The 25,813-nt window shown below is 33.7% G+C and overlaps 1 protein-coding gene across 1 annotated transcript in view; it reads left to right on the plus strand.

The window, feature by feature from the left end:
* Positions 1–25,813, plus strand: part of SNTG1 (syntrophin gamma 1) — a 312,663-nt gene that overhangs the window by 176,543 nt on the left and 110,307 nt on the right. The window contains exons 4-7 of the mRNA XM_053965314.1: positions 4,449–4,505; positions 10,451–10,508; positions 12,838–12,881; positions 12,988–13,029. Of these exons, the coding sequence (XP_053821289.1) occupies positions 4,449–4,505; positions 10,451–10,508; positions 12,838–12,881; positions 12,988–13,029 (201 nt within the window). The remainder of the gene's footprint in view (positions 1–4,448; positions 4,506–10,450; positions 10,509–12,837; positions 12,882–12,987; positions 13,030–25,813) is intronic.

Here is a 25,813-nt window from a genome sequence, read left to right on the forward strand (position 1 = left end):
TGACTGCTTTATATTATACAAGACAGATAGTTTGAAAAGATTACTAACTAAATATTTTTTAAGAGTCCATTAAATAATTACAAACTTTCTTTTACATCACATACCAGTGTGTAGGAAATATTTGAATTTTTACTGTGTCCAAGATGTAACTAAAAAATAACATTAACTCTTGACTAAATATAAATAGTTAATGATTACCTAGGATTCTCTGTTTTCCTTTCCTCACTATTTACTGTAGCTTTGTGCTCACTTGGTCATTCTTCACTTCTGATCTCACTTATGATGACATTTATGTTCCCCAGAAGATCATATGGATTTTAAGAAATTTTAGTAGCTCTTTAAAGAAAGCCTCAAAAACTTTGTTTCTGTTTCACTGCATAGCTCTTAGGAAGAAATTTTTTTTTTTTTTGGCAAAACTCTTTGCTGTCCTTTCCAATCAATTTTCTGAGACACATGGAAAATGCTGACAGCATGGCAGCAGCTTTGTGTTTTTCAATAAAATGATAACTACTTTTGTTCTGTTCCAGGAAACAGCAAGAACACTACTCTGAATCTTGCTTTTAAGAGTCCTAGGAGCTCTAACCTTCCTTCTGTTTGGTATAATGTAGATAACAAATGTGAAAATGGAATTACAAGCTCACAGAACACTTTGTGTAGTTTTGATAGTGAACTAAGTATCTTTTCATCTCAACGAAGTTTTATTTTGTAAACTTGGAGATGAAGTTGCTTTTGGAATTTGCAAAACCACTGCAAATTCATAGAATATCATGTGGTGGAAAAAGAGGGGAAAACATAAAAATACTAATAGAGAATCAATTTCAATATTTTTAACCTGAACAACAAAATAGTCAGGATACTTAGAGCACTTCATCACTTGTACAAAATTTTTTGCCTCCAGAGTTCTTGCTGTGTTTTATTAATGAATAGTTATAAATCTAAGAACTTAAAGCTATTAGACCAGAGGAAAGCATTTTATTATTGTTATTGTTCACTTGAAATGCTAATTAAAGGCATCAGAACAAAATAATTTGCTTCAGATTGCTGGTTAAATTTCTTTTGTGCATTAATCATTGTAATAAAAATACTCTACATGAATACTCTACATTGCTTTGCTGACAAGGTATATTCCATTCACCGGGGCTGAAAATGGCACTGAAAGTTAAGCTTGGTTTGGGGTTTTTAAGGGTTTCATAAAATAAGTCATATGCAAATCCAAAAGTAAGACTTACCTGGACAAAGGAGTTTTCTGCCAAAACATTTCAAAGCAAGTATCTATCATCAAAATACTTATTCAAGTTACTTTGTAAGTCAAAAGGGAGGGATTTGTCTTTCTTCAGTTAAATTTGACATCCTGCCTCTATACTTGATGAAGATTAATACCTAATTTGGGCACCTGCTTTGACTCACCAGGATTGAATGTGTTTATTTTTCTTTATAGATTACAAAAATTTATCAATTACAAAAATAAATTTGCATTGACCAATGGCTGATTAGAGCTGGGGCTTTATCCCAAACCAAAATTCAGGTGTATGAAATGTCTGATGCTTCTATCTGTTCTGGAAAAGCTTCACTTTAAGGTTTATATGGGGTTTTATATTGCAGACTGGGGGATTATTGATGGTTCACTAAAGAAATATACAACTTGTATGTAATTCTGATTTGTACTTTTGAAGGTCATTTGCATGTTATTGTTAGCTAACTTGATGTAAAGAAAATGTAATTCTGCAAATAAACAAAGTATTATTTCTTTATTGTAAGACTGAGAGGTGTGTTGACTTAGCCTAGATGAAATACAATGCAATGCCTTCTTTCCACATTACACATCGCTCAAGTGAATCTAGTTTACAATATGTTTTTGAAGTGAAATTCAGTCAGTAACTCTCTGGTCCCAAAATATTTAAGATCAAATTTCAATGAAGATAGAAAAGAAACTAGAAAAATACTAGACAAAACCCTCTGATAAATCGATAAATTATATTGTACTGAAAAACTGTCTTGAAATTTTTCTGGTTTCCTTCCTTACTTCTATACAGTTTTACCTATTTAGAAATCTTCCATGCTACACATGGAAGTATTTTTCACATAAAAAAGTATGCTGAACTCCAGTGTAAAATCTTTCTAGTTTTCTGTCAGACAGCACTGGCAAACTCACAGAAGACCCTGGATCAGGTGTTTTCAGGACTATCTTGATTCTGCCTTTGCTTGAGTGAAATCCAAAAAGTATATTTTATTGACTCTTTTTTGTGGGTACTTTTTTATGGGTACTTAGGTGCGTGTTGGGTTAAGAAAGAAAACAAGGACAGAAATATTCTTCAGTATAGTTTTCTATTAGTTTTTTTAAAAATATGACTTCAGCTTAGAATATGTTCAGATGCCAGTATTTAGAGTGACTACTGACATATCATGAACTACAGATTTTATGAAGTTACATGTTTTTTCACTGAGAATGCTACTTTGTTTGAAATTTAATCCGTGTGTTGTCCTTTATTCCATTCATGGTTGATGTAGCACTAGCCAGTTCAAGCCAGTTTAGTGAAAGGTTGCTATTTTTCAATGTTATCTTAGCACAAGTGTGTTCTATTTGATTTGACCATGTATAACAAAAAATAACAGAATATATTGACTAGAGTGTACAAGTCAAGTTCATGTTCTTAACTCCATGTTCAGCACAAGCTGGAGGTGGAAACAAGATAAAGTTAACAGGAAAAATATTGCTCCCAGTGGAGCCACAGCTGAGTGTTTTCTGTTCGTTTACGTAAACTCAGCTTGGAGTGCACATGAGACTGTGGCCTATATTGGTTTATCCTGAATATATTGTCAGCACCATTACTTGCATCTGATACTGTGACAGACAGGAGGTTTTCTAAGTACAGTCTATGGCCTGAACCCAGTCTGTGGGACCTGCATTGTGAAAGTTCGTTTTTAGAGGTATATGTTAAAAATAAAAATTGAATTGTTTGGCTATTTAAAAGCAAAATAGATACATTTTTCTTAAAGCAAATATTTGCAAACATTATTCATTTTGCAAGCATGAGCCTAAATTAATAAATGGTAGTGTAATTTTAGGTAATCCATTTTGTCTTTTAGTCCAAAACGTTGGATGAGTTTACGCTTGCTCTTTCCACAGTTACTCAGTTCATATTTGCCACAAATATGAAAAAAGAAACAAAGTGACTTGATTTTCAACAAATGTCCTTTTTGTGGAAAAACCTTTATATGGTAGATCCTTTATTTTCCTTTCTGTAAATGAAGTAAGGAAGAAAAAAAATGCAGCTATATGTATTTAATCCTTTCTGTCACTGCTGATCTGTGCAAATCTGACTGATGCTAACCATCTATGCTAATTGTGCTGAAATAAAAATAGTTAAATGTAACATACATTCAGACTTATGCCATGCAATAGATATAATTGAGTGTAAAATCTAGACCACATGTAGAGGACATTCAAAAATCTATAAAATTGATATATTTGAATCTGGATATATGGTATATCTGCTAATACATTATTTTACCACTACCTAAATGTACTAATTATAAATGAGCTGTAGTTATAAAGTCAACAGACAGAGTAGGAAAAAAAACAAAAAAGTCTTTTTTGTAAATGTTCTTATCTGAGACAGATAGTAGCCTACAGTTTTTACAGCACAGATTTTTAGACAAGCAATAAAAGGAAAAAGATGGGCTGCTTTTAATAGTTGTAGGTTATGAGTTATGATTTTTAAACCATTGGTATGAGATCAACAGTGACTGTTCATGTATTAGCTTCTGGTGGTTTTGGTTTTTGTGGGTTTTTTTTTTGGGAGGGGGGTTTTTTGGTTTTTTGTTTTTATTTTTTTTTTTTAATTTGGATCATTACTGTTCTTTGAAATGAATTCATGCAACGTGTGCACTTGTTAGGCTTTGGTTAACATCAATGAGTGGTCTTGGCATCCACAAGCTGTTTTCCTTTCAGATGAAACTGAATTGGGAAATGCACTGCAGGAGTGCAGTGTATATACTTCAACATGTAGTGATCAACCTGCAGGTGGGACCAATTTAGGACTAGTCAAGGCCTTAACCTCTGAAATGTGTGTGTTGTACCATAATTGTCCAACTCCAAAGTTCTGGGGTTTTTTAAGCATCGCAGTACTTGCTAAGATGGTGTGAACTGAACAAATTATTTATTTTGGTGGGGTTTTTTTTTTTTGTTTGTTTGTTTTTTTGGTTTGTTTTGTTTGTTTTTTTTTTTTTTTTTTTTTTTTTTTTTTTTTTGTTTTGTTTTTTTTTTTTGAGACAGAATTTCTTCTTCCAGGCTTTGTCGTTTTCCTGTGGAGCATAAGTCTCATGGGATGTTCAGGAACTCAGAACTTCATTAAAACAACAAAAATTAATGTTGAAAAAAAATTATTGAATGTAGTTGTTTTGGCAGAAGACATTAAATCTAGCAAAACTTGATTTCTTTTTTCCAGGAAAGAACAGTAACAATAAGAAGACAGACTGTAGGAGGATTTGGATTAAGTATAAAGGTAAGATGATATTTTTGGTCTATTTATTGCATATTGCACAAAGCATGTCTTTGTATATAATCTGTGTTACTGTTAATGAGTCCAAACTATTTTAGAGGACTAGAAACAAGACAGGAAATATATTCTTGTATGTTAGATACTGTTACAGCAGGCAACCAGAACTATGCTGCCCTATGGATTGGAAGGCAATCATTCCCTTAAAATTCAAGCTGACCAACTCTGTAGAAGGTTTGATATAAGAGCTGTGAAGTGTTTTCAATTGTATAGACTGTACTTGTGTTCAGCTTCTCTCTAATTTAAATAGTTGTTAATGAACGCTAAATTACAGTGGCAGGCACAAGGAACAGCCAATAAATTCCTCATCAATTCTGCTACAAAGAATACCACATTAATCCATGCAATTCATTAGTGGGACAGAAAGTGTGCTCATATTGTTTAACTTTCTGTAGATCAAGCCCAGACAGCAATTTATCATGTTGCTGTGTTCTTTCTTTTGTCAGTAAGTTTTAAGAACATATACAAGGGTAGGTGATCCTTTTTAGGAGAGGGAGGAAGGGTTAATAGTTTTTGTCACAGTAATCTATGATTTTGAAAACCTTACCTTAGCTTTGAGTCTGAGTGTAGACAACACAAGATTAATTTTATCTTCTAAACACAGCAGTTCTCAGTCTCAAGATAGCAATGGAAAAAATGAAGTGTACTTCACATGAATGTAAAGAGGCCTAAATTATGCATATAAAGTGAAAGTATAGATTTTCCTATGACATCTGCTGGTATTGACCTTATAAGTGACTCCTAAGAAGGATTAATGTGCATTTGTGTTGTCATTGATAAGAATATGGCTGAATAGAAGTATTAATTTTTAAAAATGTCTTTGTGCACTTGCTGTTATCTTGTTGACCCATGAAGACCTCTGTTCAAGGAAAACTAATTGCTATTTTGTCACCAAAGTTTCTCATCAGTTTGGTCAACATTTAAGGTTTTTTCCCCTCCAGTATCATTATAGGTTACAGTACACTGAATAATGATGAAGTAATGAATGTCAATATAAAATCAAGTATATGGATAAATGAGGTTTTATTTAAATGCTGCTAAGAAATAACTGGTTACAGTAATGACTTTAGATGATTGGAGAGCAAATCTCAAGAGTCAGTAAACTTGATTTTTACATATACTTTACAATGAGTTATCATTTAGAATTAACATTGCTGACAGTCTCAAGATCACATTATTTAAGTATTATCACATTATTAAGTATTACATTGCATAAAATATCATTTAGAAATATCAATTAAGTAGAGAATATGCAACTTTCTTTCTTAAATTAATAGAGTTATTTTAGAGTAAGATACTTATTTTCTATGATTATTTTATATCATAGATATTTTGATCAAAATTACCCGAAGTATTAGAAAGGTGAAGATAAATAAAATTAGGTGTGGATAGACAATTTTTATTTTTTTTAAATAACTACCAATCAGGTGATGAAATCCCTTCAAAATGTAATTAAAGAGCAAAGAGTTCTCTTTAAAAACTTGCTTGGATGGCATAGATTAGGTAATGAAAATGAAAAGTTTAATTCTGTGGTCCAGGTTCTGTCGATGGGTTCTAGGTAGTATGATTTATTACTATAAAATTAATTCGTTTTTTAAGAAATCAGTGTTTGTGGGACCTTTTTTTCTAGGTCCCTTTATTAGTAGTTTTACATTCTCACAAAGATGGACAAGCAGTTGGATATCCAACACAATCTAAAAAAATATTTAATAAATTCTATTACTATAATTTTAAACTAGTTTAAGAAACAACTTAAAACAGGAACTTGCAGTATTTTTTTTTTAATTTAGTAGGCAAACTTTATGAAGACTCCCTGAAATGGACTTTTTATTTATAGCATGAAATGACATGTCCGTTCCAAATACTCTGAAAAGTACAGCTTTCTGTTTAAAATTCAATCATGGTTTGCTTCTTGCAGATGAATACAAGTTTGCAGCTATGTTTTTGTTTTGTTTTGCAAGATTCCTGAACTTTACTAAAAAACTTATATGAAAAGATTAATTTTAAATAGAGATGTAATTATTTTGAATTTATGCCAGAAAGTAGAGCTCTACAAGTCACCCTGAGGGAGTGAGAAGCACTGAAGCCTCTCCTTGTGTCAGTAACTTCCACAGCCCCTTGAACAGCAGTAGTTTGTAGTCTTACTACTCTCAGACTAAAGATAGGGGTTGTTTGAGGACTTGCTTCCTGGCTGTGATGTATGTCAGAGGATGCTGTTTATCTGAGGTCTTAATTACAGCAATACAGTGATTAATGACGCTCACTTTAGAATACTTGCTTGGGCTTGGTTATGAATTTGCCTAGTTTCGGCTGTCAGGTCTGGGGCATTATCATGTCTTTCTTTTTTTTCTGCTAACTTAAAACATCCATTTACTGTCAGAAAACTCACATGAAAAAGTCACCTTTCAACTTTCTCTTGAATAAATTTTGATAATGTCTTATCCCACTGCAAGTATTGTGAGCCCTTGGAATTTTTTTTTTTCTGAAGAGCAGAGAAAAAATTCCTAATAATTACAAAATTAAACTAATTAATTTTTTTTTGCCTGTCTATGAGAGAAACTCTTCTTTTCTTTTGTAAACTGGGTAATCCAACTATATTTTTAAAAATCAGAGATTCAGATAACCGCTTAAGAAAAACCCTGATTGTAAAGTTAACTTTTGTCCAAGAGCTAAACATCAACCCTTTAAGAAATAAATTGCAATCCACTTTTTAGGGTTTGAAAGCCTGCTGTTTGGCTGTATGTCTTAGCTGAAGTTAGTGGTGAAACTGTGATTGAATTTGAAGCAGACCTGCTCTGGTTTGCACTCTTCTGAAGAAATTATTTTCTCTTTCCTCAAGCTTCCTGTTAAATGTTTGTGTGTGAAGGAATAGCCATGGACACAGACAGAATTTGGGAAGTGTAGTATTTCAATCATTTATCACATCTCTGACAAGTTTGAGATGCAGAGCCTTGACAAAAGAGGCTGCTCAGTGTATGATTTCTGAAAGAACATCCTGTTTTTCAATAATTGGACTGCGGTGTTCCTGAATAAATCAGCAACAAAATTGATAGTTCATTAAACAAATTGCAGTTTTTGGTTACAGTCTGACTTCTGGCTTCCAGTACTCAGTACACTGACATTATCCTGCCTCTGTTTTGATCATTCTTTTAAAATGATGAGCAGCATCAGAGGTCTTCTGAGATTCAGTTTGACTTTCCAATCAAAAACTTTAGTGTCTATAGAGCTTAAAGCTATATTTTCTAGTGGAAATGCTTCTTTTTAGTATCAAGTCATAGTCCCCTACATTGTCTTAACTCCAATGATGGTAAAGTCCAACAATTGGTCTGATCTTTTATAAACGTTTTTGTAGAAGATAAGAAATTAATTTCCCTGTTATACTTAGAACCAAAAACCCCCAGCCTTTGTCAATAAAAGTTACTGCTTTCAATTGCCCTATTTTTCATATGTCAAAAACTTCTGGAAAAAACCTTCACACATAAAAACTGGGATAAGAGAAAAATCTTTAGGAGTGTATCATGTGACACTTTGAAAGGAGGTATGGGTGACCTCTCACCAGTAGTGGCCAACATTCAGGACAGTGACCTTCAAATAGCTGCCACTGATTAGAGCTTCTTCTGCCTCTTCTAGCAGGACCACCTCTGCAGGTGGGCAGCTGCTGTCATTCCAGGCTTATCCCTGCTTAAGGAAAAATGACAAAGAAAATTTGCTTGACAAAGATCATTGTTAGAGTAGGGTTTGAGCCATTAAGTCTTGAACATCACTATTTGATGTATTTCTGTCCATCCTCTGGTCTGAGGTTATAAGTACATGTTCATACTGGAGGAAGAGAAAATTTAAAGCAGTGGAAAAGATGCCTCTGTTCCCAGAGGTTTCTTTAGAAGAGTATCCCCTGAGACTGTAAAACTGGATTTTAGACATGCATACACTTTTTCTTCTACAGGAGAGAGAATTGAGTATGGAGAATGCAGGATGCAAGGCTGCAGTGTCAACCTGAAGTAGTATCCAGCAAGATGTTGGCAGAATATACAGAGTTTGCTACAAATTGCTAACAGTGACTGGGTATAGATAGTTGGTCAACTATTTGCTGTTTCCAGTTTTGATTTTTTGTTTCTTAGCATAGCAGTTACTACATCATTTTACTAATTTAAAAAGAAACCTTCCTACAGGTCAGACTTGGATGCAATGAGAGGAGATAATTCTCTGCAGTAGGACACTACCAAAAGCTTCCTCAGATCTGTAGTGCAAATGGGTTTAAGTAGATTCAGTATAATGAGAGAGGAATAATAATGTTGTGTGCATTGCAGGCTAGCTTAGTAATAAAAGTAATTTCCTACTTTAATGGAGCCTCAGATCTAAGGATGCAGGGAGGCCGTTTTAAACCTCACACTTCTTTGCTGGGCTTTAAGTATCCTGGGTAGTGTAACATGTGTATAACACTGGAAGCTTAGGAAGAAAGTGACAGTTATTTTTTCTGTTTGTTTGAAAAGTTTTGAAGAAATTAAATTTGCATGTGACTAGAAAATTTGGAGGGTATAGGTTAAAACTTATTAATTTAGTGAGCTTGAATTCATTATCTGCAGTGAAGCCAGCTTTTACTGTTGCTGTTCTTCTGGTGAAAACTGTTGAAAGATATTCAACAAGCTAAAATACCATTATGTTCCATGCTTGTCAACACTCATCTCATGCAATGCGAGAACTTTTCCTGTAGACATATAATTGTTTTCATATTGCTGAGATCCCTATTAACTCAGTGTTTTTAGGGCCATTTGCATTGATACCCACTAGCAAAAGGAATATTTTTCTTATTTACTATTCTGTGGTTACACAGGAAATTAATCTTTATTCCATGACAGAAAAAGGTGTTGAGTGCAGGAGTCTGTTCATTGTCAAACATTTTGATATTGCATGAAGAAGGGATATGTGCTGTTCCTTAGGGATTGAAATACCTTTGTCAGTCCTTTTCACAACTTAATACAGTAAAAATAATTTCCAAAGTGAAATCTGTCTGCTGAAAAGAAGAGTAAGCAAACTTTTAACCAGTCCATTCCTAGGCAAAACAACAATGTGGTAGACATTGGTTTCTGGTGACCTGAATTCACAATACAAATGCAATACACCTTGCACTTGAGTGTATGCTTTGATGCTTTTGGCAGAGGAAAAAGTATTTGTGTCTCTCTGTGTATTTGCCTTTACCTTCCTTTGAATTTCCTTTTCATTTAAGGTTTATTTTTATTACTTTGTTCTTAAGCACCATAAATATTTCCAGTCCCAACTGGATAAATTGAATGAAGCAACAGCATTGAATTGTTGTTGAACTGTTGAAACTATCATCTGGTTTTCCTTTATTTCTCCCCGTTTATTGAACACCTACTGTTCCATTTCTTAATGCTTCTTTTTCTGTTCCTTATTACTTATGCCACTGCTTTCCTCACTCTTTGTGCTTGTGTGAAAGACAGAAACAAATAAAGGCTGCTTTTGACATGAAAAGTCCAAACCTTCTTTCTTGTGCTTTTGTTTACCTCCTTTTTGCCAGCATGAAAACTAAGTGGTCACAGTGTGATTGCCATTATAGTTGGATGTCCATTCTGCTTTTACAGGACACATTTCATACATTAGGCTCCCCAGAATTCACATAAACTGATGTCCTTCAAGTCTGGTAGAGTTCTGAATTCACTTCCTGAGCTAATGATGGCAACTGAGAAATTCCTTATGTGAGACAATGTTGAATTAATCACAGTAAAATATTCATTTAAAAAAGAGGAAGTGCAGAATCAGAGTTATTTGCTCAGTCTCTCTAAGAACTGCATTTAGAGAAAGGGTAAAATATAACTTTAAGCAAAATGATATTTTTAGTGACTGACAAAGATTGCTGTTTATTTTGTTTTCAGGGTGGAGCAGAACATAATATTCCAGTGGTCATTTCTAAGATTTCCAAAGAACAGAGAGGTGGGTATTTGGTAACAGCTTATTACACTGTACTTTATTGTTCCATTTAAAGAAAGATGTATTAAATATTGAGATTCTTCAGTCAGTGTTAAACAAATACTATTGTTGAACCCTTTCTCTCCCATGTCTTTATGATCTCTCTGTTTCTCAGAAACTTTTTCTGAAAAAGTACAGAATTGATATTTGGAATAGTTTTAAAGTCTTCACTTTTTTTTTTTTTTTTTTTTTTTTTTTTAGAAAATAGAAATAGGAAAGTATTAGAAAATAAATAAAAGCATAGAAAAGAAATAGAATGAAAATGTTTAATAAATTTAACAAAAGGCAATGATTTAGTGGCCTTGACTTCCCAGTAGTTATTGTCTGGAAGCTGTAGCAGATTAAATGCTTGGCTCTTAAATCATGGTAACACAAGAGGAGAATGCATTTAACCTGGTTACTCAGGTAGTATTGAGAGTACTTTGAGTACTGCATAAAGTTGTGGCCATACTTATTTTTAATAGTAACAGAGCTGGTGCTGAATTTCTGTATTGATTTAACTGGCAACATTTTGAAATTATTGGAATGATACATGATAATGGATAATACTTAAACAGCTCAAGATGTGCACAAGTATGAAGGAGGAAGGTTGTGAACCAGTACTAATATGGTGTACTTAATATCTTTGTTATGTTTGTATGTATTTGTGTAAGGCCAGAAATACAAACTTGGAAACATTTCCCTCCATCTGTAATGTAATAATTCTAGAGCTCAGCTTCTCCTCAACTAAAATGTGCCAGTAAAAAAAAAAAGTGTCTTACTGGACACATCCACTCAGAGGTGTATGGAAGAATCAGCATATTGAGAGCCAAAAGCCAACCCTGAAAAGTAGATGTGAAAGTTGGAGTTAGGGAGAATAAGGAGTAGAATGGAATGAACCCCTAAGGAAACCAGTAAGGTTAACTTTAAGAATTTATACTTGTGACTACAGTCTTTTCAGAATACATGTAACTAATACATAAAGATGTGGTGTATATTACATGCAGTAGCTATTAAAATGCTATTAAGCACTGCAGGAAAATAAGAAAGATATACTTAAGTTTAATTGAGCACACTGAAGTGCAATTTTATTTCTGTCATTAGTTTTTTTTGCTGCAGTAGTTGTTGCATTGTTTCTAGCTCCAATACTTAGCTGTGATATAATTTTCATTACTGCTTTCAATAAATATACTGCTGATTTTTGCAGAACTAATTTGGAGGGACATCTCTTTTGTAGGAGGCTGCTGTCTTGAGATGTAGAAAGTGTCATGCTGTGTTCCTGGACTAGAGAATTTTGATAGAGAAAATGCTGTTTTACCCAAAGCCTATGCATCAAAATAAATCAGAGTCTCTGTCCTTCACTAATTTAACCATCTGTTGTTAAATATAGCTAATAGGACCATTCCATCAAACAAGGACTTGAGTATCATAATTTACATCAATATTGATTCCAGTTTTACAGCTCATGTAAATAAGTAAAGTTTTTGGATCAAGTCCAATACTGGCTTTTTCCAGACAGCATCTTCTATGTTGATATGGAATACTATAGGTAATAATGGTAATAATTGCATGTCATCTGTTAATATCCCTTAGCATGGTCTCAAAGGTTATTAATGCCTTTACAGACAAGTAATCTTTGTTATATTTCTGGTATGTTTATAAGGTGTATTTGAATGAGATAGCTCTGAAATGAAACACAGTGTTTAAACATGGGAAGTGTAGAATTAGATTTTATAAATGTCTTTGTGATGCAACTTTGTTTTAAAAATTGCATTCAGTTTGGCTGGTGGTTTTTTTTACAACATATTGATTTTCTAGCTCTTCAGCATATGTGAGTGTTATCTAGCATTTATAATCCCTGTTATTTATCAGAGTTTATCTAAGATGCAAGATCTAAAGGGTCCTTTATCTTTGGTAAAAACCTAAAAATGAAATTTGTTATTCGTAAGGATCTCTGGAGTCTCCATGCTTTGTAGGAAATTATCTCTCCCAGGCAAATAAGACCTAGTCCTGCAGTAATTTTCTATTCAGAAAAATATGCCCCACCTTACCAGAATGGCCTGACAGGTGCTAGTGACTGATGGATGAAGTTTCATAGTTGTGTGCTTGGGCTGAGTAGTCTCTTTTATTGTAACACTGATACACAAGTATTTTGGGTTTAAAAAAGAAAATACAAGTAATTTATTTGGAAGTTTTATATTGGGGTTTTTATCATTATTGAAATTTTAAAAGATAATGCAAAAGTATTAAATAAGAATTCTTGTACACAAAATGTTGGATGTTTTGTACAAAAAAATATGCTTTCTGTTTTCAGCTGAACTTTCAGGTTTGCTCTTTATAGGAGATGCAATTCTACAGGTGAGTAAAACTGCAAATTATTTTATCTTATTTTTCTAGAAAAATGAAATGAAATCTATGCTTATGAAATGTAGAGTAAGTCTTCTCTTTATCTTTTTAATAACAGATTAATGGAATTAATGTGAGAAAATGCAGGCATGAAGAAGTGGTGAGCTTTTCTGTTTTTTAGTCTACTTTTTTGTCTTTTGTAGTTGCTGAAATGATAGTGTATGCTGATAACAGTGCAGTGGCATCAGCTGTTTTATTATTATTCCTAAACAAATATGCCTGTACCTTCTAACATGACATGTAACAAAGTGCAATCTTTTCTTCCTAAATCTATGTAGTTGCTCTTCTCAGATAGGCTTTTCTATATTAAAGGTGATTGTTTTATTATGAAGGTTTGAGCTGTACAAATCCCAGCATTTCTTCTTCCAGCTAATAGCTGTCAAATTTCAGCAGCGCTGCACCTTTCTGGCTGTGTGGGGTCATTTTAATTTCAACAGCTGTAATTTGCACTGTGTTGGAGATTTGTTGTTTGGTTACTTTTAATCCTATTTAAAAAATGAGAGAAAACTATTCATCTGCCACTCATCCTCTGGCTGTTCCTTATGAGGGTGCTCTTCCCCTTTTGTTAAGATGCTATCATTTTGGCTATAAAATAAAATTTTATTAAGGAGATTTCTTCTATGGAAGAAATTCTGAGAGATCTGTAGTAGGCTGGCTCCACTGGTGAATCAGCTTTGCTAAATGCATCATGTACTTTAGCCATGTTTTTCTTTGACTCTTCTTAAATACTTTCAGAAGCAGAAAACCCTTTCTTTCAGAAAACAATGCCAGAAATTTAAAGATTACCAAGGAAATTACCTTTAAATCCTGTTTAGCTCCATAGCATTTGTAGTTGTATTTTAAAAATAACATAGTACTGACATATTTGAAAGCTTCTCTTTCTGACTCTTTGCCAATTCAAGGACACTTGTTTGTTTCATCCAGCATTCTGCTCTGTGACAGATCATCAAACTTGTGCTGTTCAGTTATAGAAAGCAGGAGTTAATATAGATGAAGTTCTGATGAAGAAGTTTAGTGCAGGCTGAAAGATTAGATCACTGCACTATTCTTCAGAGTGTTTTTGTTTTTGCACACTTGTTTCCTTTTGGAGATCTACTGGAAATCCTGCTTCATTCTTCAGAGCCTTCATCATACTCCCTTCTGTATATACTGGCTAATAGTTGTATTTATATTGCTTTTAATTTTTGTCTGTGCAACAATGATCAGGTTGTAAATATTTTATAAGTTTACTGCAGTTGATATGTTTAATATGCATTAATATAGCAAATCTCTCAGTGGGATTTAATTGTTAGAATTGAAATGTTGCAATTACAAAATATGAGAAAGATATTACTAAAAGAGTAGCCTTGTACACTCAAATGTGGATTGAAAATTAGGACATCAGGATTTTATTTTCTGTTTTCTGAGACATTCTCTAAACCCTCAAAATGATACATAAATCTGTTGGGTATTTATGATAAGGTTGAAATCCATTCACAGGAAGAAAAGAGGTTTTGGAAAAGCTGAAAGGGGGGATTGACGTAGAGTAGCAAGTGTTATCATGTTAAATTTTTATTTATACCTTTTTTATCTAACATAATCTGCTTCTTAAACTCCTGGTAGATAATTCTCTATGAATGAAAAAAAATGTATCTTACCAGTTTTAAATGTGCATTTATGTATTTGCAAATGGTTTAGGAATTTAAGAAGAAAATAAGTTTTAAATTAAATCCTTATTTTAATTAAGAATATGTTTTAATATTTAATAGCAAATACTGACTAATATTTAAATAAGATCAAATGTCCGTATGATATTTTATAAAGTAAAATATACATGACTTATACATGAGTATAGAAATATAATATAAATAAAAAAGCCAAAGTAAATGAACTCTGATAATCCATTTTTTCCAGAAACATTCACTGTTATATGCTACGTGTTTATGGAGTAAATTTGTTATAAAGCTGCAGTAATGCTAATATAGGTGATTCTGCATTGTGTGGTAACCTGTGGATTTAGGCTTAGCCCTCAGTAAAGAGTAAGTACATTAAATGGTGTGCCAGCAGGAGTCACAGGTAGGGTTTTGTCTGCAGCACATCCTTTGCAGCTTGAGTTGCTCTAGGATTTCTGTCCTGTGGGGTCTTTATCAAATACAGGATCTGTAGCTCTAATCTCAAGGTAATATAGAGTAAATAGAAGTGTGTGGAGCCTAGTTGCTTGCAGCAGGGAGTTGAACAGGAGTTGAAACTTAATTTTCAATCCTTGTACCATCTAGGCACTTTTGCAAAGGCTCTGCAGGATGCCTGAACTCGTAGCTTTGTTTCGTTCTGATTTTTTCTGTACCTAATTAAGGCTTAGCAGGTACAATGTTCTGTAAGGATATGTTAGTGTTTGGGTTGTCTTAATATCTTAGAAAATTTTCATTGTAAACCAGTGAGTAATTTTTTTCAGTTGGTAATGCTGAAGATACCTGTAAAAAATTCAGACTTGTATCTACAGTGTGACTCTGATGAGCATTTATTCTTTTCCTACATGCAAAATGTGTTGCTGCTTGTGGAAACTTTTTAAGCACATGTCAAATCTTCATAACTCTGCAGTGAAAAAAATCTGTGGCATAATCACTGCAGCCTATTGTATGAGACTGATGATTATCAACCCTGGTATTTCATCTTGCTTTACTGATAACCATATTATGTATATAAAATGATTTGAGTTTCAAAATTAGGTAGTTTAATCAAACTCATGGCATCTTTCGTAGCAGGGAGAATCTTTTCCCAATGTACAGTGATCTTAGTTAACATGGGCGCTCTATTGTCTTTATTGTCTTTCATTACTTTTGAGATAGATAGATAGGTAGATAGATAGATAGATGGATAGATAGATAGATAGATAGATGGACCCTAGATAGGTAGATTTAGTCAGTTCTAAGTGTACCTTACTGGAACCATTTATGTGGTTCCTTTCTTATTATTTCTTTTAGCTTTAGGTGAATCACTTAATCTTGAGCTTAGTTTTCTGCTTATAGAAAGTGAAAATATTGTTCATACTATGAAATCACACGATGACTTTCTATCAAAGACTGACTGTCAGCTTGTTGTTTCTTTTGGGTTGTAAAGAGCCCCATCTGAGTACAGCATAACATTGCTTCATTCTTAGTGCTCTCATGTGGTAAGGTAAAGACATGGTCTCTCTGATGAAGTGCCAATACAGGAGAAGGTTGCAGAAAAAAATAAACTATAGCAATTAATCACAAAAAATATCTCTCAGCATCTCTCAAACTGGCAGTTTCAGCCCAAAAAAATGCAATATGTACTTGTGTGTAGAAGAAGAGTCCATTATATCTATTTAAATACACAACTTTTTGCTCTTTTTACTGAGGATGTTTTAATTGTTCCTTTTTTTAGTAGACTCTCATTTAAATTTTTCAACAAGAATTTTAAAAGGCTGAAATTATGATTATTCACAGACAGACCTATGAGTTTTGGCCTCTGTCTAATTAATAAGGTCTAACAATGCATAGCTTGTCAGTCCACACACCTAGTGGATGTGGTTATACACCATAATAGCTATCATTATTCTTAAGGCTGGAAATTAATGTAATTCTAGCTTTTACCTCCATTTATTGTCCAAACATAAAGATGGATAGACAAGCACCAACCTAATACTGTGGTATGGATGTTTTTGGTGGTTCTGGGTCTAGCCACTATGTCACTAAAAATGGACAAGATTTTAGGACAGAGTGAGTGGCTACGAGTAGGAGAGTATGTCAGTTCGGCTGGATACTACAAAAAACCTTGTGTTGGATTTACTGCTCAGGGTTGTAGTGCACCAAATCATCTAGAGCCAAGGTAGAACTCCAGCTGAATGAAAGCTGATATGTTTGAGTTTGTCTCTGTTCTTAATGTTGTGAATAAAACATCTCAGATAGTATTAATAGCTATGGTTACATATCTCTTTGGATCTTAGCATATGTTTTTTTTCTCTTAGGAAATAGAAGAAATTAAATGACTGTGAATTTGAAGTAATTTCTTATTTCTTCTGTTTGGGGAACATTCAGGGAATGTTTCCAATGTAAAATGACTGCCTGCATGTGTCAGTTAATGTGGCATTTGGGCATCCCTTGAAAAGTAACAGGAAAAGCTCATGTAGTCACAGGTAGCTATAAAGACAGAATAGATATTCAGGCTTTGGTGGATTTTATGTTTAGGTAACTACAATATGCAGACTGTGGCTCAATTCAGCCACTGCTTGCATTTTGCACAAGACACCACTTTTTTCCAGAAGACCTTATGTGAGATGTCCTCATGCACTACATTGAATCTTTTGTTTCCCCCTTTTCTCCATAAGTCATTTATGTTATATGAAAATGACAGTTTAGGGATTGTTGTTGCTTAATTGCAATCATCTGCAGCTAATGAAACTCTATCTCTGGTCTTTCTCTTTAAAACTATGGTCTCATTAAAACTGATTTTCAAAACTCATTATTAATAGTTTTGGCAACGTTTCTCGTAAATGTTTTTAAGTGAAAGAATTAGCATATTGTATTTTTAAGACAGGAAACCAAATGATCTCAAATCTCACTCCATCTTGACCTTGCAGATGTGTCTTTTGGTAAATTATGGTTTTATCTTATCTTTGTTTCCTTAACTATGAAACAGAAACCTAGATTATTATTGGATTTAGCTCTCTGAATTTTATGAAGTATTTCTGAATCTGTTATAGAAAAGTACCTCTGCATTAATATTTTGCAGTTTAAGGAAACTAACAGCAACCTGAAAATACAGATTAACACTTTCTCATGTTGCAGAGATCCTGTACTTTATAACTCACAGCACAGCCATTTAATCCTTTCCCCTCTAGACAGAATGGCGACTCTAAATGTGGAAGTTGCACTGTCAGTACTTCTAAGACTATAATCAATCTGCAGTTTTTAACTTCTGAATTTAAAAGTGAAATATAAACTTTCTGAAAATCCAATACATTTACTCTTTCCATACAGCTGCTGTTTTCTCTCTAAGACTTGAGTAATAACAAAAATAATAATAATAATAATAATATTAGTAAACTGATGTCGCCTTAGCTATCCTGGCATAATTAATGAAAATACCTGTTATTGAATATCCTAATGCTCAAGAAATTTGAGCTGTCAAATATTTCAGCACTGATTTGAAATCAGTGTCCATCAAGTGGAAAAGAACCTAGCAGCTGTTAATAGCCTGTTTCAGCTGTTTTAAGCTCTGTAGTGGGAATTCCTGGAATCTGGATATATCCTGGAGCAGTATTCTTAATGTGTGTTCATCTGCTTTTTTTAATCTGGTTTTAGCTATGTTTTATTAGTGTTCAAATGATTTTTAAATTGTGCCAAACTCTCTAAAAACTTGAATTTATTCAAGTACTATGATGTTAGACCTTTAAAATATGTTAATATGTTGCTAGTCTTCCTAGTTTATATTTTCATTTCTTTTTCTCAAGATACTTGTAGATCTATTAGTCATTTTATTAAGATTTCATCTTTTAAAACTACTCGTCATTACTGCTGAGTTTTAATAGAAGGGAGTAGAACATTCCGTCATGACTAATACCGAGCCTACATGATTAATATTGTTATTTCCTTATTACATAGCTACAGTCCTCAAAGCAAAAATCCATTATGGTTTAGCGGGAGAGTGAAAGATTGAATCACTAGTTACAGCACAACATCCTTCAAATAACTGTCCTTGGTTCCTCCTTTGTCATACAGGTCTATTAATTCTGAAAGCCTGAGCTGCAAAGAAAAGAAACAGTTGAGAAGTGGATTTAAAGTGTGTACCATCAAATATGCTTTGTTTGTGTCCTTGTTTACATTGATATTTTTACTGTAAAGGCTCAGGTTTCTCTGCTTCCTTAGGAAGCAAATAGAAATATTTTCATGTTTATTCGTACATGAGTGCACTTTACCCTCCAAAAGAGTTTTTGAAATATTTCATTCTGCACAGCATCTCCCAGTTGTGGAACTAAACCTCAGTTACACTTTAGTTCAGGGGCCCAGTGTTTTTCTTTCTAGGCATAGCCTCCAAAAGGCACAAAAATTAAACAGATACAAAACACTCCAACATAATGTAGGAAAAATGACAACTCTTTTGGGCATGGAAATTATCTTCTCTGGTCACTATTAAGAAGATTTCATTTACTCATAAGGACTAGAAAATATTGTCCAACTGGCATCAGTTAAGTTTTCTTTAAATAGGTAACAAGCAAGAGATTTAGACTGAAAGAAAATGTTAATCTCCAAAAGGCAACTTCTGTATTTCTAATGGCTTGTTGTGGACCAGAGAGAACAGTGGGAAGACTGGAGCAGGTCTACTCATTTAACTAGCCAGGAGGAGTCACAAGTATGAGGCATGCTCAAAGAAGTGCAAATGTGCACACATATAGTCTTCTGACAACTTTCCAGCAGTTAAAATACCTGATTTAACTCTTCAGAAATGTCATTATTCTGACTATAGTAAAATCAAATGGGTGCCAGGAAAAAAAAAAAACTTTTAATCCAGGGGTTATCTAACACCTGTGCATATTTTTAGGTCTTTTTTTTTTCTCTACATTGGGTCTTTGTCTTTTGACAGTTTGTTCGGTGGAGGAGGAAGAGGAAAGGAGAATGGACTCTATATAATTTTTCAATAGTATCCGGTGTTGGCCTGTTCCAGCCAGATACATGGAGGTTTCCAGATGGCCCACCCCATACTTCTCAACCACTAGTATGGTACAGTATGGTACTGGTGTTTTGGTATCTGTTTGTCAGCACTGGGCCTATTTCTGGATTTTAATTTTTTTCTTTTGCCCTGATAGTACTGATGCTGTTATACAAGTTCAGTTTGGTACTACCTGTTTCTTGTTAGCTGCTTTGAAAGACTGTGGCTAGTAAAACACCTTGCAGTAGTAAGAGTTTCACAGGTCACAAGATGAACTTCTGTGCAGGTTTGGTTACTGAGGGAAGAAGCTCTTCGGTAAAAATTACAACAGTTACACCTTCTCTAGATTTTTGCGCAGACACCTGCAAGAGTTACCTCCCTGTGCTGTAATACTTTCCTGAGCAAAATGGGAAATAATCACTCCTCAGTCTGAATTGGCATTACCAGGATAATGACATATATCTTTAAATGTGATCTAGGAAAATGTTCGTAGCTCTATTCCACTTCACTTGCCCTTGTCAAGCCAGTAGTGATTGAGAGCATTTAAGTTTCTAATTGTGCTGACCTCTTAAAAGGAATGTTCAAGGGATTGTTCTACATCAAAAAAACTCCCATATTTAAGCACTGGCTTGCAGTAGGAAGTAATAAGGATGTTTCTAGATTTTCTGAAATGCCTTCCCTTCTTACACTATTCTGAGTATGAAGTACTTGCATAGTAAATGGATAGACAGGCGTGTTTCACAAAAACTCCACCATTTCTCAGATGTCTTGAGGTTCTTTTAAAATTGTTTATTCAGTCATCTTTACATGGAAAATCAAATACAAAACATATTCAAAATCCCCTGTGCTCTTCAGGTCCCGTGTGATTTCTGAATCAGTGATTGCAGAGGAATGTTAGTGACAGCTAAAGTTTACCATAATGAAGGCTAACAAATAAAATATTTTGTTTAAATATCCATCACCGTGAAAGATTGCAAGTTTTCACAGACTGTGTAAAGCATCTTTCCATCAATCAGTAAGTGAGGTTTTAGGGTAAGGTGAATCACTTGCACAATGGCAGCAACAAATCTGTGAAACAAAGTTTTCTTCTTTTTTTTTTCTTTTTTTTTTTCCCAATTAGAACACTGGGAGTTTTGGAAATTGTAAGCTTTAAGACATTTAAATTTTTAATTTTACTTCTACAATTACAGCTTTTAATATTCCAGGATCTTTATATCTCAACAGGAAAGTGCTATCTAAATGGGGGCATGCTTTGTTGAGTCAAAGCACCTGTATATTATGTTCATAAGATATCATGGAGCTATGTAGCATCAGCAGTGTTTTTCTTATTTTCTGAATTTTTATAGAAAATGAGAGCACAGAGAAAATTGTAAAACTAGAGTTATTAAGGTTTGAGAGGCTTGGACTTTCTGAAAGTGAGGCCTGTAATTTGTGCATTCATTTATAATATTCTGGCATAATAACCTAGCAGCAATGTAATAGAATTATACAAATCATTCTGGTTTTCTTTTACTGTTGATATTGCAAATTTTGTTTCAGAAAACACATTCACTCTATATAATAGTCTATAAATTATTGTTTTTATAAGATTTTATAGTCTCAAATGGTAATTAAGTGCTGGCAAGAATGGATTTCTGTGGTGTTATTGCTTAATTAAGAAAATAAGAAAAGGTAAAATAAGGGTTGCAATCAGATAAGTAGCCTAATCAGTTTTGATTAATATATCAGATTTATGCTTAATTTTGAAAGTTACAAAGACGTCATGCTATAAACTATTTAAAACTGTAATTCAGCACTTTTTTGTCATTGTGCTGAAATACAAATTACCTTTTTTACATCTTTGGAATTGTATGCTAATCTTTTGTGTTTCAAAAAGATCTATAAATGTTCTCCAGTTAATTAAAATACCAAATGAGTACCTCCAAATCCAGTTTTGCCTTTAAAATTTAGACACTGATGAAAATTATCTCAAAAATGTTAAGGAAATATGATTTCTGACATTTTCAAATTATAATTATATTGGATCCCAGTTCAGCAGAATATGTATGTATTTGCCTAAAATTGTGAATTTACATATTTTATTAAGTTGGGGACTTTCTTTTTTATAAAGATTTTTGAAGAACAAAGTAATATTCTCAACTTCAACCAGATGCAGTGCAATTAATCTGGAGCAGAAAAACTGCCACTGCATTAAATGGCATGAAAATATCATTACAGAATCACAGAATTCTTATGTGTTTTCTCAGCTGAGAACTTTTCCCACTGGGCACTTTCCCTGAAGTATTAAAATATCTTACTCAGAGATTAGATCCTGAGCAGCTGAGAAGCTTGGCAGAATTAACTGCTTATATTGATCTAAAACATTACTTCAAATACAAATTTGTCCAGGGATTACTTTTTTTGTCATATTGAAGTTGATAACATTTAAAACTGAACAAATAGGAATAAGTTTGTAGAGTAATATTTATTAAAATATAGAATTAGAATTTGATTTCAAATTCTAAGTGGTCCTCTTTAGGACCACTTTTTATTCATTTTTCATGAGCATTTATATTCTGGTGCTTGATTAGTGTGACTGTTCATGGAAACTAAGTGTTAAGGTCATATTTGCCAACAGCAAATTTTATATTGAATATGTAAATGTGAAATTTGCTACTAGCTGTGTGTTTGACCCCAGCCTTGCAATGGGATTAGTGTGAGCAAACTTGTTCTGGGAATGATCTTTCCTTTTTCCCTCAGACCTGGAGCTCTGCATAATCAGGAAAAATGTTCAAGCCATGCAACACTTGTATTGTTTTCAGCAAGCATAGACATAAGTCTGTTAATAAAATGTCTTAAAATTTAAGAGTGTACTTCAAAATACTGTGTCAACTGGATGTTTTTCAGTCTTCAACCATTAGGAGCAGGAACAATAGCTGGCATGTTATACAGTCTGGTAATGTGTATGCATTTTTAATACTACTATTATGATCAACTATGAAAAGAAACAAGTCCAAATTCTTTAAATGAATAATTTGATTAGAATTATTTGCTCCTGTTGAGGAGTGCACATTACCTGAAAAAATTGGAGACTTTAAATCCAAGTTATTGTCTAGTTTCTGTCACGATTTACTAGTAAAAAAGACATTTCCACTTTTTACTTTGTTTTGATTTTTACCCTTACTTACAAAAAAAAATTGTTTAAAAAGCAAAACTTCTGTATGAAGCTTTCTTTTTTAGTATAATGTGTTCCAGCAAACGAAAAATACATATCCATTCATAAGAGAGTTTCTAGTGCTCTTTATTCCAATTGTAAGCTGGTTAAGTCTAGGAATCATGCAGATAAATGGAAAATTGTTCTTTATTATGTAAATATCGATTATTTTTCTTTATGTAACATGGGTAATGTCTTTAGTCTTTTGCTATATTTTGTATTTTATGTGACTTTCATATAGGGAGTGGAGAGTCATAAGTACTAGGTCATTCTTCTAAGGTTTTCCTGGGTAATTGCTAAGACACGGCTTTTGGTTTTGAGACATTATATACAATGTTTTTCTTCTATTCAGCTCATGATTATGTGCTGGATTATGTTGTGTTCTCTTACAGTGTTGGATAGATCATGCATTATACACTCTATTTTTTTCTAGAATACTCATTGCATTAGGATGCGTTGTATGCTGTAACACTTGCAGGTAACAAGCAAAATCTTAATATTCTACATGACAGATACTGATATGATTACCTGTTGTACTGGTTTTCACATTTCATTTATTAGTAATTTAATGAGTGAAGCTCTGGCCTGTATACAGCACAGAGTTTATTTGTTTGGGGCAGCTTTTATCACCAGAAAGTGTTATTCCCATATAGTCTGTCATTTCTTTGCAGGTTGATGGATGGTAATCAAAAGCTGGCTTAAATAGGTGTTGGGGAAATCTGTGATGGGATATTTCATTGGTGTATATTATACATACCTTAAATAATATTTTTTTTTTTTTAGTCCAAGAGAATGTGTTTTATTAAATTTCTGTGCTTTCATTTAAAGATGATTTTATTGATCTCTTACTATCTGAAACTCTTATTAGAGAATAGCACCACCAAGGATTGGTTGGTAGTCTACAATTAATTAGTAAATTACAGTTCTGGCTTATGCTCAACACTTTATATTATATCAATTATATTTATATTATAAAATCCACTAAAATGATACTATTTGTATGAGTAATAAAGATTGATTCCACAAGGGTTTTGTGCAGATATGATGAGTAGGAAGAATTTCTGCATCTTGTCTAAGTATTAAATTATGGCCTGCTTAAAAGAAAAAAAAAATAATTTTTATGTCACTCATCTTTGAGGGTAAATGTGCAAAGCCTCTGGAGCCTGCTTAAAACATGTTACAGGTGCTACAGATATTTACAGCTTTTCCTGAATATTCTCCATAATTAACTGAAAGGGAAAAAAAGCCCCAAACAACATTGTCATCATAGACTTCCATCATGGTTGCTTTCCAATTATTATGAAGTCCAAAAAACTTGTATCTTAAATAAGAAATCCTCTTATAGAGGAGATTGATGGGAAAGCCAGTCATTCATCCAGCTGTACACATCACTGCACACATGATGCTGTGCAAGCCTGTGGAAAGCTGTGTAGAAGTTAGTAGGTGCTGTTGCAACACTGGTGTAAACGATTCTCCCATTTTTTAGGAGTTTTATTTGTTTAAGGGGTTCACACATTTCTCCCAAAGAAGCTTTAGTCAACATCTGTTTTTGACAATGTCAATTAAATTGATCCCAAACAAAATCTGGCTCCTATGTAAATTTCTGAGCTCTGCTGATGAGAAGTTTACTGACATATATACACTTGTAATGAAAGTATGTTGTATGTGAAGATGAAACATACATGTAAATCAAACAAGTTGAAATCAGAATTAGGCTTCTGGATTTATAACATTTGGTGGGGTTGAGTAGCTTGCCTAAATACAAGTGGGGATTTTATAAGTCTCATAGAGTTGTAATACACAGTTAGAATCACAGAATCACACAGAATCGCTAGATGGGAAGAGACCTTCAAGATCATCGAATCCAACCCAGCCCTAACACCTCAACTAAACCATGGCACCGAGTACCACATCCAGTCTTTTTTTAAACACATCCAGGGATGGTGACTCCACCACCTCCCTGGGCCAACCATTCCTTTATCACTCTTTTTATAAAAAAGCTTTTTCCTAGTATCCAACTTATATTTCCCTTGGCACAGGTTAAGACTGTGTCCTCTGGTTCTGTCAGTTGCTGCCTGGAGAAAGAGACCAATCCCCACCTGACTACAACCACCTTTCAGAAAGTTGTAGAGAATGATAAGGTCACCCCTGACTCTCCTTTTCCCCAGCTCCCTCAGTTCTTCCCTGCAGGGTTTGTGTTCCAAGCCCCTCACCAGCTTCGTTGCCTCCTCTGGACACGGTCAAGCGTCTCAACATCCTTCCCAAAGTGAGGGCCCAGAACTGGACAGCACTCAAGGTGTGGCCTCACCAGTGCCAAGTATAGGGGAAGAGTGACCTTGCTGGTCCTGCTGATGGCCACACTATTCCTGATACAGACTTTAACTATCTTAAAGTTTTTTATTGTCCAAAAGTATTCAAGTTTCCTATTTCATATGAAAAAAATTGTAAATTACATGCTGCTTAATTTCAACCACACTGGGAAAAATTGTATTGGTGTTTCTGTCATTTTCAGTGTTTTTAAGAGATTTATCTTGTTCCTCTTGGCCAGTTATTTTGGAAGCCGTTACATATCTAATTCAAAAATATGTGTTCATGAATTAGCTTCGACAGAGAGAAAGTGCCCAGCAGCCGAATACATAATCACATTTAAAAAGTGGAACATCTGTGAGTGTTTAAAGTGGAGAACTCTGTAAAACCGTGGAACTACAAAGTTCATTTACTGTAGTTGAATAATCCTGGAGAAGTAGTGCCATTCATGGAGTACATAATTTGAAAACAAAGATAGGCAGTTCTGAACTCTGGCATGTACTCACTACAAATAGATACACCAAAAAGCTCATAAAGCTTAGAAAGAGTTTGGCTTGAAGTCTTCTGGTTCTTTGGGTGGTTTTTTTGTGTTTTCATAGGTATTTTCTTGTCCTGAATAGCTGCCTATCATGTAAAGCTGAATGGCTATTAAATGCATCTTTGTGTATTTCTTCTATAGACCACAGTCCCACACAAGTCCATAGGTTGAGAATCATTAACATGACTCATTGTTTGA

The sequence above is a fragment of the Vidua chalybeata genome, chromosome 1 (genome assembly GCF_026979565.1).
Source record: "Vidua chalybeata isolate OUT-0048 chromosome 1, bVidCha1 merged haplotype, whole genome shotgun sequence".
Taxonomy (NCBI): Eukaryota; Metazoa; Chordata; class Aves; order Passeriformes; family Viduidae; genus Vidua; species Vidua chalybeata.